This window comes from Cervus canadensis, chromosome 13 (genome assembly GCF_019320065.1).
Source record: "Cervus canadensis isolate Bull #8, Minnesota chromosome 13, ASM1932006v1, whole genome shotgun sequence".
Classification (NCBI taxonomy): Eukaryota; Metazoa; Chordata; class Mammalia; order Artiodactyla; family Cervidae; genus Cervus; species Cervus canadensis.
This window is the reverse complement of record NC_057398.1, coordinates 9,005,004-9,021,835: the sequence shown is the minus strand read 5'-3', so window position 1 is coordinate 9,021,835 and position 16,832 is coordinate 9,005,004. Positions and strand designations below refer to the sequence as shown.

Genomic DNA, 16,832 nt, shown 5'->3' with positions numbered 1-16,832 from the left:
GGTGGCGACCTGGAGCTTTTTGCTGTTTCCACTTTTGATATAGAAGGCCCTGTTTAGTTCACATGTAAAACTGCTTTCTTCCTAAGCCCTGTCAAATCAGCTTAGTGTAGCCAAAGCCTTCAATCTGATATTTTTGCTTTATTACAAAGGACAAAATGAAACTGAAGGGTTTTTTTTCCCCTCTTTTCTACAAAGCAAATAAATAATGAACCAAACCCTGTTTTGTCCTTCCAAAATCTAAGTAAAATGACCTAGTGATATCAGTGACCATAAGAGGAATTAAATCAGTTCCTCTTTGCCAGTCCAGGACCTCTTTAGCTGTTGAGGATCCAGTTTAGGTTTCAGTACAGTCCTGGGGTTGGAAAGGGTACATGCTTAGAAAAAACCAGAGGGCATGGAAGTTGTGTAATGTTTACTTGAAAGTTCTCCAGGGCTGAGAGGAGCCTGCGTGGTAAATAGGCATAGATTGGAATTAAGCTTCAAAGTAGCCTCTCCCTATTGTTTGTGGTCATCTGATTATATGGCTTGGGGAAACGCTTAATGAACTTACTTACTCAAGCCCATTTTATGTTTAATCCTGCAGGGGGCATTATGTAAAAGATCGCCCCCATCTCATCATTTGCTATCAGGAAAGGTTACCCTGATGTCTTAAGTGGCAGTGGTTGTGGAAATCATGCATTTATCACAGTATGTATGGATCCTTGTATGTGTTGGCTTTGGAATACTGAGAAGCAGGTAGCCAAGTCTGCTTTTCATTAAAGCAGCATTTTCAATTAATGTTCTTTATCCCTTTTTTTTGTTAGTACTATTTTAAAAACAACTTTAAATTATGAAGCAAAATATTCAAAAACACATCAGGAATAATATGATGAGAGGTCTTGCCTCCGTCACCTAGTTTAAGAAAAAAGTGTTGCTAGTACAGTTGACTTGTACCCACCTATTATCTCCCTGATGGTGTCATCTTCCTTCCTATCAGGATGGGTAACCACTACCCCGAAACTGGTATTTGTCATTCCCATACATGTTGTTCTATATTTACTGCTTTAGTATGTATCCTAAGTGATATGCAACATTTTTTGTATGTTTTAACTTTATATGTTATCGTACATGTAATCTTTTGCATTTTGCCTCTTTTATGTGAATCTATATTGATTCTATATTGATAAGAGTATTTCTGGTTTATCCATTTCACTGCTCTATAGTTTTTCATTGTGTGATTATATTAATATCATAGTTTATCCATATTAATTGGCATTGTTTCTAATTATTTGCTGTTATACACAACGTTCTGAGTAATGGAATAAAGTGGAAATTTAGTAAGTGTCAAAGGAAGACAAATGTTGGTCTTTTTCAGTAGGCTCTAATTAGTTTTTCACCCTTCTGGGTAAAGTTATCTATAACATTGGATAGAGTTAACGATTTTCTTTACTTTGTTCTTGCTCGATGTTAGGTGAGCTTGGCTACTGTGATTTTTGTAGCCAGTCAGAAAGCACTGTCTGCTGAAGTAAAGGCAGTAATAAAGCAGCAGCTTGAAAGTGTTTCCAATGGATGGACTGTCTACCGAATTGCCAGACAGGCATCCCGAATGGTATGTACTGTCCTTCTGTGGGAACTGGGTGGGTGAAAAGGGCAGATTACGGACCTTTAGGTTGTGTGATTGTTACTGCTAGTCAAAACTAAAGATGAAGGTGGAAGTACTTTTTAGTCATGGGATTAAAAGATGATGAAGGAAAGCACCTAATTTTTAACATATACACATGAGAACAATATATAGGTTGTTATGGAGAAGTTCCATGGGAATCCCCAAAATAGGAGCTTTCCGGCTATAGGTTGTTGGCAGCACTTTCAGTTTACCCTGTGCTCTCGGAAACACAGCTCCTTCCCACTCATGTTTCTCTCCTCCCCTTTCAGCTTCCCACATCTTTTTTCCCTTTTTCTCCCCCACCTTATCATTCTTACACTGGGCAGGACAGTGAGCATCCCTCGCCCCCAGGCATTAACAGGCATTCACATCCCCTCTCAGCTCCCTCCCTCTCCGTAGATCATTTCCAGAGGGCACAGTAATACTTGATGGAACTTAACTGGACTTCTGCCCACCCCACTAAATAGCTCATACAAAAATGACATACAATAAGGATTTATACCTTCTAAATTTTGAACTAGAATTCTAGACCCTGGTTATAGATAACGCCATTCGTTTTCTCTTTGGAACTGTCTTGGTACAAAATTTGAGGCATTACGTTACATAAAAGCAGCTCAGCATATTTTCTCTGAAGAAATACTTTGATGGAGTCTCACACAGTTATATAATATGAGGAATGATTGCTAAAACTTATCCAGGGTTTGAATTTCTCTTTTAGCTGCTACATCAACCAATTCAAGTGTAAGAATCTCATCATGCCCCTCCATTTCCGCCCCGCCCCCCACTTTTTTTTTTTTTTTTAGGGTAATCATGACATGGCCAGAGAGCTTTATCAGAGTTTGCTGACTCAGGTTGCCTCAGAACATTTCTACTTCTGGCTGAATAGTTTGAAGGAGTTCTCACATGCAGAACAGTGCCTCACTGGGTTACAAGAAGAGAATTATAGTTCAGCACTTTCTTGCATTGCTGAGTCTTTAAAATTCTACCACAAAGGGATTGCTTCCTTAACAGTAAGTCCGATTAATTCTCCTTTGGTGACGATGACTTGTGAGAATGGTTTCTCTTTTCTTTTTGGGCTATTCTCTTTCAGCCTTGAAAATTTCGCTGATACACATGTATTTGGCAGTATTAAAATGATGAATGGGACCTGGAAGTAGATCATTAACCCCTCCCCCACTTTTTACTGTTCCTAGAGATGCACATTTATCATTTGGTTTGTATCAAGTATCAGGCACACATGTGAAGAGGACTGCTGAACCCATGCAGGGGGGATAAGTGGAGGTGGGGTCCTCCCTTTCCAGACTCCTGTGAGTAAGACCCCAACCTGGATCACTACTGCTGTCAAATGTAAACCCTCCACCCCGTCTCATACCTGGCAGCTACTCACGAGAGTTTCTTATTTTGTAAATAAAGAAGAAATTATCTAGGATGCCAGTATCTCACCTTTTATCCCTCTGTGATGTCTTCCCATTCCAAATTAACAATCAGCATTTTTTTTGCCAAGAAAGAAAGAGGGGTGCAGAGAGAGCAGATCCTTAACATTTCCTTGAAACCAGTTCTGTTCCTTAAGTAAGTACCTGTTCCCTAAAATGTGCATTTTCTATATTAATACAAGGACTTTTTCCCCTTAAGAGTAGAGAGTTTGTGTAATCACCGTTAAAGATGTTTACAGTATTGTCACTTGACTTTAAAAATTATATGTATTTAGATGGGGCCATAAAACTTTTGGTACCTGTTTTATATTCATCATATAATCTAAAATATTTTTAATGGTGGGCCATTCAAAGAGAAATGTTGCAAACAGAACAGAGAACAAACAGATGTCACAAAAGAGACAGACTGTTCAGATAACTGGTGCATATCTTTTGAGGAATGATTTTAGGGGGCTGGGATTGATTGCTGTTTTAAAACAGGAATATAGGAGTGGCTCCCCTCCATTTTAAGGGGTAGCATTGACTTTTGTGGTTCTCTTCCCTTGATTATCCTGGGAAAAGACCATTGTTGCCTATATCAGGCTAATAAATACCTCAGAAAATCTAAAAGTACTGTTACTGGCTCTGGTCAGTAGAATTATTTCATTTTTTAGTTGATGTGGAGCAGAAAATTGTCAATCATTTAGTACAGTGAATGATACGAACTGTGGTATAGGCTAACAAAATAGTAAGGCAGGTAGAATTAATATTATGAAAAAAATCTTATTGAATACTTAATAGTCTTTTAATGATTTGTGTGGTATGTGTGTTTAATGAGGTTTGGCAGTAATTAAGAAGTGAATTCCGATATAGGAAGAAAGCAGCCAATTGACAGGCAAAAGAACCTTGTCTTAGCCTCTGTTCTGCAATTAACACTTTGTGACCTAAGGCAGGTTATTGATCTTCAAATCATCTTTTGAAATGGAGTTCCTTTATCCAGCAAACTGTAAGCACTTGCTATGTGCCAAACAGTGCTTTGAGGATAAAAGAATAAGGAAATAATTCTTCACTTGAGAATAGTCTCAAGAGGAAGGAAGTATAAGCCTTGACAATCATTTGGAACTTCTCACAGTTCTGATTATAAATACCATACTATCACGGTTTTGGGATTTTTTTAAGAGTTTTAGAAAGTTTGTTTATCTGACAAGTATGGATTTTGACGATGGCTCTCTGTCTTTTTAACAGAGATGATTTGAGCATGTGCTTACTCGCTCGGTCTGTCCAACTCTTTGCGACCCCGTGCACTGTAGCCCCCAGGCTCTTCTGTCCATGGGATTTTCCAGGCAAGAATGCTGCAGTGGGTTGCCATGCCCTCCTCCGGGGGATCTTACCAACCCAGGGATCGAACCCTGGTCTCCCACACTGCAGGCGAATTCTTTACGTCTGAGCCACCAGGGAAGCCCAAGAATACTGGAGTGGGTAGCCTGTCCCTCCTCTAGGGGAACTTTCCAACCTAGGAATCGAACTGGGATCTCCTGCATTGCAGGTGGATTCTTTATCAGCTGAGCAGCCAGGGAAGCCTAATTGTCCTTTTGCTCCTTGACACATGAATGATCTAATTTGAGGTTGTCAGCTATGATGATTATGCTTTTCAAACCTTCTTCAACCAAACTAAGCAGAAGTTAAGAATTCTGTGCTTGCTGGATGTGCTATAGCAATGTTGGCTGTCTGATTTCCCAGTAAAGTGATTAATGATAGTTACCTTGCTTCTTAGGAATAAAATTCATAAAAAGTGTTTGTATCTGCTTTCTGTGCTATGTAACAAATTACCACGAATTTAGTGGCTTAAAACAGCACCCTTTTATTATTTATTGTTTTACCATTTCCATGCGTCAGAAGTCCAGGCACGACTTAACTGGGTGCCCTGCTCATGTTGTCACAGGGCTGCGGTCAAGGTGACAGCCAGGGCCAGTCTTGTCTGGGACTTGGGTGCAGGGTCCCCTTGTAAACTCATGTAATTGTCGGCAGGACTCATGTCCTCACAGCTGTGAGACTGTGGAGGCCTCAAGGCCAGAAGGAACATCTCTTACCTTCAAGATTTTGTTTTAATGGACTCACCTGATGAGGAGTGATCTACCCAGAATAATCTCCCTTTTGATGAATAAAAAGTCAGATCATTAGGGACCTAAATTACATCCTCACAATCTGTTACTTTTTCCATATTCCATTAATCAGAAGCAAGTTACAGGGTCTATCCACACTTTAAGCGAGATTACACAAGTTGTGGAGACTGGGATGGGTGTGGGAAAGCATGATTAGAGAAACCATTTTAGCAATCTGCCTACAGGTGGTGGGTCTTTATTTTTTATTTTATTAAATATTGAATAAGTATGATATCTATATATTATGTAGGGTGTATAAAGATATCAAATATCCAAGTATAACTAGCACTCAGTTTAGGAAATGGGACATTACCATAGCTTTTAAAATCCGTGTGTACCCCTCCATGCTTCTGTACCTTTTCTACCTTACAAAGGTAACCATCATCCTGAATCTGTACATTTTTAACATGCTTTGCTTTTAAACAAGATATTGTTTTATGTTGCTTGATTTTGAATTTTATGTGAAAAGAAATCGTGTTTTCTTCCAACTTGTTTTGGTTATCTAAATTATATTCCTAAGATTCCTATGTTCCTAAGAACAAGATCCATCTTGTTCCATAAAGTTATAGGTCAGTTTCACTGCTATATATGTCAGTTTATTTTAATGTTGATGGAAATTTTGATTTTTTTTTCCCTTTTTTTTTTTTTTTGCTGCTAAACCATTACTGCTGTGAATGTTCTTGGACATATTTTGATGCACCTATGAAAAGATTTCTCTAGGACACTGATTTTAAACTGAGGATGATTTTAGCTCCATTTAGCAATGTCTAGAGTTGTTTATGGTTATCACAACTAGGTGTTAACTGGCATTTAGTGGATAAAGCCCAAAGATACTTCTAAACATCCAACAGAGCACAAGACAGCTCCCCTCAAGATCTGAGAATTATTCCAAAATGTCACTAGTATGCTGAGGTTGAAAACCCTTCTCTGGGGCAGTATACCTCAGTCAAAACTGTGTATCTGCCCCCTGCTCCAGTTTAGAAATATGTGAGGATGTTTCTGTTTGTCCCAGTGATAGAGTGGTTGGAGAGACTACTCCTGGCCTAATGGTCATTGACTGGAGATGCTGAATTTTCTGAAATGCTGAGGATATTCCTGCTCCTATTAAAAGATGCTGATCTAAAGTACTACCTTGAAGTAGAATTGCATAAGTTATGTGCATCTTCAGTTGACTAGCTGATACCAGGAGTTTTTCCATAGTGGTTTTAAATTTACAGTATTTCTAGCAGTGTGTAAGAGTTCTTGTTACTCTACATTTCCCCCCTTGGTATGTTCTGGAAGTTATGATTGGAGTTGTTAATACAATTAAACTTTATGTATCTACATATTTGAGTTTTGCTTAATATAGAACATAGTATTAGTTTCAGATGTGTAATAAGATTTGATATTTATATCTGTTATGAAATCACTACAGTAAGTATGGTGATAGTTAAAATCTGTCACATATATAGTTACTAATTTTTTTTTCTTGTGAAAAGGACTTTTAAGATGTACTATCTTAGCAACTTTCAAATATTCGGTATAGTATTTTTAAAACTTGTTTTTTCTTCCAGTTTTATTGAGATATAATTGACATGAAACACTGTAAGTTTAAAGTGTACAACATGATGATCAACATACATCATGAACTGATTATCATAATGGGGTTAGTGACCATCCATCGTCTCATATAAATAGAACATTAAAGAAATAGAAAAAATAGCTTTTTTTCTTGTGGAGAAAACATGTAGGATTTACTCTCTTGACTTTCATATATATCATACACCAGTGCTAGTTGTCTTTATGTACATTTTTTCCTTAGAACTTATGTATAACTGGAATTTTGTACCCTCGACTACCTTCTTTCAGTTCTCCGCCCACCCCCACCCCCAATATTCCACCTCTGGTAGCCACAAATTTGATCTGTCTATGAATTTGGTTTTTTTTTCATTTGTTAAGTATAATTGACCTACAAAACTCAGTTCCTAATGCACAACACACTGATTCAATGTTTGCATATATTTCAGAATGGTACCGTGATAAGTCTAGTTGGCATCTGTCACCATAAAAATATACTACATAATTATTGGCTGTATTTCTCATATGGTGCATCACATTATCTGTGGCGCGTTTATTTTGTGTCTGATAGTTTGTACCTCTTACTCTTCCTTGCATGTTTCATCTTCCCACCCTCTTCCCCTCTGGTAACTGCCTCTTCTCTCTGTGACTCTGTTTCTGTCTAGTTATGTTTACTCATTTGTTTTGTTTTCTAGATTCCATTTATAAGTTAAATCATACAGTATTTGTTTTCCTCTGTCTGACTCTTTCACTTAGCCAAATATCCTCTAGGTCCATCGGTGTTGTTGCAAATGACAAGATTGCCTTCTTTTTTTTATGGCTAATATTCCATTGTGTATATGTATGCCACATCTTCTTTAACCATTTGTCTATTGATGGGAACTTAAATGCCTTCCATATCTTGGCTGTTGTAAATAATACTGTAGTGAACATATGGTTGCATATATCTTTTTGAATTAGTGTTCTTGTTTTCTTTGGGTAAAAACGCAGAAGTGAAATTGCTGGATCTTGTAGTAGTTCTATTTTTAATTTTTTGAGGACCCTTCATGCTATTTTCCATAGTGGCTGCACCAGTTCGCATTCCTGTCAGGAGTGTATAGTGTTCCCTTTTCTTCACATCCTCTCCAACACTTGTTACCTCTGGTCTTGATGATAACCATTCTGACAGGTGTGAAATGATATCTCATTGTGGTTTTGATTTTCATTTCCATGATGATTAGTGATGCTGAGGCCATCTATGTTTCTTCTTTGGAAAAATATCTATTCAGAGCACTGCCTATTTTTTAATCAGTTTTTTTTTTGTTTTGTTTTGTTTTTACTATTGAGTTGTATGAGTTTTTAAATGTATTTTGGATATTAACCCCTTATTAAATATATGATTTGCAAATATTTCCTTCCACTCAGTAGGTTGCCTTTTCATTTTGTATATTCTAAATACCAGTCTTTTGTAGGCAATATGAGTTGCAAATATCTTTTTATTCACAATCACTCTAAGAAATGTTTTCCCTTCAAGTCACTACCGTTACCTTTCTCTACAGAAATCACTTTTGGTTTCTAAAATTATAAGTTAGTCTTGCCTTATTTTTTCATTATCATTTAAGAAATCATGCAGTATTAGACTTTTGATTCTAGCTTCTTTACTCAGCTTTATGTTTGTGTGATACAGTAGTGGGTTTTGTTACATATTGTAGTAGTTTGTTAATTTCATTTCATCATGATATTCTTTTGGATGACTGTTATAACAATCTATTTATCTTTTTTTTATTAACATTTGAGTTATTTCCAGGATGGGGCTATTTAAAATAATTTGACTATGAACTTTCTTTGCACATCTTTTGGTAGAAGTGTGCCTATTTTCTGGATGGTAGTACTGGGTCATAGGATATATTTTAAGTTCAGCTTTAATAAATACTGCCAAAAAGTTGTCTGTGGTGGTTTCCAGTTTATACTCCTATCAATATAAGTGCCTTTTGGGGTTCACAGTACTTCTTGAATATATGGCTTGATGACTTTGGTCAGTTATGGAACATTTGCCCTTATCTCTTTAGCCAGTGACTCCAAGTACCCCTTGTTTGTGGTCCTTCGAATGGACTGGAACCTGGTGGTTCCGAGAGTAAGAGAGAGAAAGAGGCTGACATCCCCTGGTTTAGGCCGGAAGCCAATAGCGCCCTGTTCTCAGGGCTCGCGCTGCTGCATGTAGGCACCAGGCGCCCTCTCGAGTGGGTGAAGGCGCAGTGCGCCTTCTCGAGAGGGTCTTAGAAGCCCGGGCAAGAAAGGGAGCTCAGCGGGCCTCCGCACTCCAAGGAATTAGCCAGAAATAGAGAGAGAGAGAAAGACAAAAAGAAGGAATAGAAAGAAAGAAAGACATGGGGACCAAAGCTCTGATGGAGCAAAGGTGTTTTTAGTCAACATGGCGTGGGCATATATACTGCCTTACAAGGTGGTTATTCTCAGCAAAGACAAAGATTAAAATTCCAGACTTACAAAACATAAGATGATCCCTATCAAAAAGAGAGTTGCAAACGATCACCTTTTACCATTTGGCTCATAATAAGGAAGAGGGTACTTATCACTGTAATGAGAAATGCCTGGATTCCTCAGCCCTGGGAAAGGCGTGCCTCTCCTCTTAATTCCTGAATATTCAGGAGTCAGTAAGGGCCAGAGGGTTCCTGACAGATCCAAAACAGCACACAGGAAGCCTTTTGTTAAATGCTTCCTGACAATTCCCATTTTATTATATTTGTAAAAAAAAAAGTCTTGACCAAATGAGTTTGGTTAGTATTAACCAACCTTATAGAAAGGTGACGATACAAGACAATCACCAAAGTTACAGTTCTAGACCCGATGCTGTGGGTAATACTTTGAAATCATCCTTGTGGGTCTACCCGGATAATTTGTTCAGCTAAAGTTTCCAAATTAGTGGAAGAGGGTAGATGTTTAGAAAAAGTTTTAAAGATTTTCTTTTTGCAGTAATTGTACATTCAGAGAGGCATTATCAAGTAAATGAAATTTGATTTGTTCCCAACTGTAGGTACTATGATTGAAATGAACAGGAGTAACACAAAATTGGCAATTAATACAAGTTACAGATCAAGTTGTAAATTTCTTATAGCTATAACAAAAGGAAGTGGGACACAGGCCTGTATAAAATATGACTGATTATAGCAAAAGAAATAGTTACTATGACCACGACTGGTCTCTGTGAAATGTCTGGTCCGAGTCCCAAGTTCTTTGGTGTTGGCAGCAAGTTTCCATATGTTTTATATGTCTATAGTTCAGGTCCAATTTGTTTATTGAGGATGATTTGAGGAGGAGGAGGGTGTCAGCCAAGAAGTTCTTTGTCATGGTAGTGTTTCAACGTTGTGTTAGAAATCTTTTACATAATGTTTTTTGTTCTTTCCCTAACTCTTTCCCTAAAGTTTCAGTAGTAAACATGGTTCACAGACAGAAAAAGAGCAGCAATGTCCGAAAGTCGTCTTTTGGAGGCAGAATGAAAGCCCAAGTTTGTCGGCCAACGTTTATGCATAATTTTGCTGGGCCCATACACAAAGGAAGGACTTCATAACCTAAAGAAATGTTAATTAGTTTTCCCTCCGCCCCATGGTGTGAGGGTTCTAGGGAGGGGGCATATGGGTGGAGTCATTGGTTGATAAGATGGGTCTTTTCTCCGTCCATTTTATCACCTGAAATAAAAGGGGGGTTGGGTGGGTGGGGGGGCGGTGGTTGCAGGCCAATGGAGCATAGCGATAAGGTTTCAGGACTCTGAGGCATTCCCTGTTGGGAAATCAGATTCTTAACTTGATTAGTGAGGGTTTTTATTTGTCCGCAAGTGGGGAGATCATGGGGTTGATGTCGCTGAGGGCGGTGCTTTCTGGAGATCTTTAGAGCCGCCATGGCCTGTATTGGAATTTCTTCCTCCCAGGGTTCTTGTTGTTTCCATTTTGAATGTCGAGGGCCCCCTTGGGTCGAATTTTCTGAGGAAAAAGTTTGTTGGATCCACCTGGGGAAATACAAGCATATCCCTTTCCCCGTAAGATTAATTTCTCAAATTTCTATTGTTTATTGAACCTATCTTGGTCCCAAATGGGCAAAGGAAGAGAAGTGTCCTTCAATTCCTCGAAATGTCTTTCTTCTCTTGTTAAAATATTTCCCTGTGGTAGGTTTAAAAATTTTAAAACAAATAGAGCTGTATTAACAATAATTATGAGTTTAGAAAATATCTTATGTTGGAATCTAGTAAAGTCTGCTTTAGATAAGTAGTATTCACAGTATACACAGCAGTATTCCTGTGTATTCCCCCTTTTTTAATTTTTTTTTTGTAACTTTAGTGTGTGATGTGTTCGTTTGACTATGCCTTGTGCCGGTGGATTATAAGGAATGCCTGTAACATGTTTAATAGAAAAAGATGGTAAAAATTGTTTAAAGTATCTAGAAATATAGGCAGGGCCAGTGTCTGTTTCAATAGAACTAGGAGTTTATGGTGGAGGTTTCTGTATCTTTTAATACAAAAACTGAATATTTAGAATTAGAGACTATATTAATGGGGTAAGGATATAGGCAAATAACTTGAATAAGAGCATATAATTTATTTTGTTGAGCAGAATGGAATTTAGTGTAAAAGACTTTGTATTCTTTAAGAGACCAGAAAGAAGCTTTGGCGTTTTTAGTCTCATTTATATAAAAAAACCTCAGCTTGTGGTATAGGCTGTGAGCTGATAATGTGAGAAATAATAAATTCAGTATTTTTGAAGAAATTCTGCAGCTTACCAGAAGGATAATGAAATGAAATTTCTCCAAAATATTCCAGAAAAGCTATTTGGAAATCAGTATAAGTTTATAATGTGTTCTCAAATTGAGACTTATTTGTAATAAAGTTTTATTAAAGTATAAAGGAGATAGAGAAAGCCTCTGACATAGGCATCAGAAGGGGGCGGAAAGAGTGCCCCCCTGCTAGTCTTTAGCCAGGTGTCATATAACTACCAGCAGTCTGTTAATTAGAGAAAGGAAATGTCTCAAAACTGAAGAGAATAGCACCAGGCCCCTCACCCACAACATGCACTTTGAGATAACCTTAGCACCAGGTGAGTTGTCTCGGGCCACAAAATGATTGACATGAATCTTGAAGAAAGTCAGGTTTCTAAGCAAATGCAGTTTCATTAACATATCTTTTTTTTTTTTTTTTAATTAGTTGGAGGCTAATTACTTCACAACATTTCAGTGGGTTTTGTCATACATTGATATGAATCAGCCATAGATTTACACGTATTCCCCATCCCGATCCCCCCTCCCACCCATTAACATATCTTAAGAGAACATTTGCATGAGTAAAACATACCGATTTGTCAAGTCTGTTCTGAGTCTTAGGCAGAACCAACTTGAAGACAGAGTCTGGGGTAAATGTATAGCACATTAACATAGCTTAAGACAAATATTTCCATAAGAAAAATGCATTGGTTAACTCAGGGTTTGAGAATAGTTAACTTCAAGTGAAACCAGGTGTCATTATGGCAACACAGTATTTTAAGAGAAACTTCCTTTTAAATTTGTATAGAGAAGAAAAAATATCGCTGGTTTGTTTCCTACTGCCGCTTAAGAGAGATAAAAATGTCTGGCACTTGCAGCCTATTTCTTCCATTTGGAGAGCCCTGGCTTTCCTGCCTGTTATGTCAAACTAGATCAGCCAAGTTAAAGACTGAAGGTTTGAGGGCAGGGGCCCAAAAAGTCTAGTAGGTATTCTAGAGGGGACTTCTTGAGGGTAAAGGAGTTTAGGGCTGGTATATCGAGGACAACACTGCCGGATGTTGAGGGTTTGAGGGAAAAGATGGAATTTGCCCCTGGTTTTTGTTGAAGGGGACCCGGGAGGTCTCCTGCTTGGAGTTTTTTGGAATAGGTTTTTCTTTAATATCAAATTTAGATTTACACTCTTTGGCCCAATGCATTTTTTTACGGCAGCGAGGGCAGATTTTTGGAGGTGTTTTTTTTTTTTTTTAATCTTTTTGACTTTTTAAGGGCAGTCTTTTTTTTTAATGGTTTTTATCTCTACATGTAAAAAACATCTATTATTTTCCTATTTTTAAGGCAGCAACCATTGTTTCAGCTAGCATTTGCATCTTTTGAGTTTCTGATTCTATATTGCAACAAGCCTTCAAGTAATCAAAAATTGTCCCTGTATCACGAATTGGGGCTATAGCCCTTTGACATTCTTGATTTGCATTTTCATAAGCAAGTAATTTCTCTAGTTGCTTTTTAGCTTCTTCTCCAATTACTGTACGAGAAATAGCAGTTTGTAATCTAGCTAAGAAATCGGCATACTTTTCATTAGGTCCCTGCAATATTTTAGTGTAGCTACCTGTAGGTTCCCCTTGAGGAGTAATTCAATCCCAAGCTTCAAGGGCCACTGTTTTTAATTGATCATGCAACAAAGGAGTACATCATATTTGAGCTATAGCATCAAATTGTCTGGTGCCAGTTAACATTTCAAAAGTAATTTGGTTTTGGGGAGCGCCAGCTCAAGCATTTCTGTTAGCATGATCTCTGGCTATGTCTTGAAACCACATTGTCCATTGAAGATACTCTCCTGGTTTAAGGAGAGCTTTTATTAAAATTCGCCAATCATAGGGAATAAAGTTTCCAATATTAGATGCCAGAGCATTTAGAATCTCTCTAGTAAAAGGCGAATGTGGGCCATACATAGTTACAGCCTTTTTCATTTGTTGCATGTGAAAAAAGTTAATACCTTCATATTGAGGTATTATCTGCCCTTGAGCGTCAGCATTTCTTAAAACTGGAAAGGGGGAGAAACCTTCAGCTTCAGAGACTTGCGAATGCAAAGCCAGCAATTCAGAGAGCCTCTGTTGTACAGGGGGTAAAGTAGAGAAGTGAGGGGGCTTTCCAGCCAATTGACCCATGTCTTAATACTTACCGGCCTCAGTAGGCCCTGGGGGTCACTCCGTCCGAAGCTACGTGTACCAGAGTCCCTGTTCGGGCGCCACTTGTTGGGCCTTCAATGGACCGGAACCTGGTGGTCCAGAGTCGACGATAAGAAAGTAAGAGAGAAAAAGAGGCTGATAGCGCTTGTTGGTCCTTTAATGGACCGGAGCCTGGTGGTTCCCAGAGTAAGAGAGAGAAAGAGGCTGACATCCCCTGGTTTACGCGGAAAGCCAATAGAGCCCTGTTCCTAGGGCTCGCGCTGCTGCACGTGGGCACCGGGTGCCCTCTCGAGTGGGTGAAGGCACAGTGTGCCTTCTCGAGAGGGTCTTAGAAGCCCGGGCAAGAAAGGGAGCTCAGCGGGCCTCCGCACTCCAAGGAATTAGCCAGAAATAGAGAGAGAGAGAAAGACAAAAAGAAGGAATAGAAAGAAAGAAAGACATGGGGACCAAAGCTCTGATGGAGCAAAGGTGTTTTTAGTCAACATGGCGTGGGCATATATACTGCCTTACAAGGTGGTTATTCTCAGCAAAGACAAAGATTAAAATTCCAGACTTACAAAACATAAGATGATCCCTATCAAAAAGAGAGTTGCAAACGATCACCTTTTACCATTTGGCTCATAATAAGGAAGAGGGTACTTATCACTGTAATGAGAAATGCCTGGATTCCTCAGCCCTGGGAAAGGCGTGCCTCTCCTCTTAATTCCTGAATATTCAGGAATCAGTAAGGGCCAGAGGGTTCCTGACAGATCCAAAACAGCACACAGGAAGCCTTTTGTTAAATGCTTCCTAACACTTGTTAATTCTTTTTCCAGGTCTCATGTATCTCTTCATTCTCTTCTGTATATTCTACTTTTTTTAATCTCTCCATACTTAGCTCAATATTTTCTTCTGGTCTGTCTTCCATTCCCATAATTGTCACTTACATTGTGTCTAATTGATATATTGAACTCATTCATTAAGTTCTTAATTTCATTTATTGTGTTTTTCCAGTTTCAAAATTTCCATTTGATTATTTTATATTTTGTAGTTCTTGTTTAGGATCCTCTGTCTTGTCATTGAAATTCTTTAATATGCTAATTATAGTTATCTTGAAATTCATATATGTCCATTATCTGAATCTATTACAGTTTGTGTCTTTGACCCTTTTCCCCCTCTTGGTTTGAGGAATTTTGTCTTTGTTGCATGCTCAGTTATTTTTAATTTAATTTTGGACAGTGTGTGTGAAAATTATACTAATTATATTATCTTTGCTTTTGGAGGAGAGTTAGACTATGGGCAAGTTACTTAATCCAACCAAGGATTGAGCTGATTCAAAGCTAAGCTTCAATCCTTAGAAGAATCAGTCTATTTTTGGTTCTCCTGACTCCTAGAGTATAGCTCTTTGAAGTTACAGACAAAAGCCTGAAATGTTTTCTACAGCCCTCTTCTTAGTTTTGTGAGATTGATGAAAGCTCTGTTCAGCTTCTCTGACTCCTGATAGCAGATTTCAAATTAGCAGATGTCACTAAATGTCAGTCTTACCTCCTTGAATTGCCCACCTCTCCGTGATTTTGGTTTCTTGTTGCTTATAGCTATTCAGTGTTTTCAGATAGATGTTGATAACATTTTATTCATTTTTCCATTTGTTCTTAACAGGTGGGCTGGTTTAAGACTATTTAGTTTAGCATTGCCTTAAGCTTGGCCTATTCTTTCAAAAACTGAGCTTGTATTAAGTGAAATACAGTCCCAAGAAGACAAATATTGTGATTCCACTTAACTGAAAGTGGTCAGATTCATAGAAACAGAAATAGATGGAGAAGGAAATGGCAACCCATTCCAGTAATCTTGCCTGGAAAACCCCATGGACAGAGAAGCCTGGCAGGCTACTGTCCATGGGGTTGCAAGAGTCAGACACGATTTAGCGACTAAACCATCCACCACCACAAAGTGAATATATGCCTAGAGATAACATGTGAAAAGGATATTTGCCATATACTAGCGGAGAAGGCAATGGCACCCCACTCCAGTACTCTTGCTTGGAAAATCCCATGGACGGAGGAGCCTGGTAGGCTGCAGTCCATGGGGTCCCTAAGAGTTGGACAAGACTGAGAGACTTCACTTTCACTTTTCACTTTGATGCTTTGGAGAAGGAAATGGCAACCCACTCCAGTGTTCTTGCCTGAGAATCCCTGGGACGGCGGAGCCTGGTGGGCTGCCGTCTATGGGATTGCACAGAGTCAGACACGACTGAAGTGGCTTAGTAGCAGCGGCAGCAGCTAGTTTTTTGGGGGGAGGGTGGGAGTCAAGGAAGACCTGGGGTTATTTTGTCATCAACTTCCATTTTATACTTATTTATAATGACCATTATTTTTACTAATACTATAAAACTATGAAAAATGAATAAAATACTAAAAGTTAAAAAAAAGAAAGTAGAATAGTGGCTACTAGGGGCTTTAAGTCCATCATTTACACTGTGGTTCACTCTTGGTTGTTCCGTGTTCTTTATCACAATGTATATAAATATTTTAAACTGAGTTTATCAAGTAGCTTTACTTTCAGCCACATTGGGAGTTTTTTTTTTTTAGCTGATCCATGTAGAAATGAGGATATGAACCACAAGGCAGAAATTCTGTGAAGCAGTATTATATGTGTGTTTAACAAGATTTAACTCTTACGTTCGGGCTTTCTTTTTTTTGTTTTTTGAGAAAGAAGTGCCAACCCACTCCAGTATTCTTGCCTGCAGAATCCCACAGATGTAGGAGCCTGGTGGGCTACAGTCCATGGGGTCTCACAGAGTTGGACATGGTTGAAGTGTCTCAGCACTAGCACTTAGGTTTTTTTAAAAACAATCAAGAGAGCAAAAAACAAGAATGAAGGAAAAAAATAGCTATTTCAATAATGGGGAAGCAAAATAGCAGTTTAAATAGTGGGCAGTTTTTCTCAAATAGCTTGTACCCCAGAGTGAGCGGTAGAGGAGACCTCTGAGTTTGCTGTATTTTCACCTATGTTAAATTTACTAGAGGTGATTCTTTCTTGAGGAATTTTCAAGAATAATTGTGATTATATACAATTTTTGCTTTACCTGCTGACTTTAGAACCCACTTCTATTTAAGCTTTAGCCCCAGCATAAAGAAAAGTAAATAATATT

At 38.4% G+C, this 16,832-nt stretch overlaps 1 protein-coding gene across 1 annotated transcript in view; it reads left to right on the top strand.

Annotated features, from left to right (window-relative positions):
- INTS7 (integrator complex subunit 7) overlaps positions 1–16,832 on the top strand; it is an 86,970-nt gene that overhangs the window by 51,733 nt on the left and 18,405 nt on the right. Inside the window, exons 12-13 of the mRNA XM_043485139.1 lie at positions 1,451–1,588; positions 2,446–2,652. Coding sequence (XP_043341074.1) covers positions 1,451–1,588; positions 2,446–2,652 — 345 coding nt within the window. The remainder of the gene's footprint in view (positions 1–1,450; positions 1,589–2,445; positions 2,653–16,832) is intronic.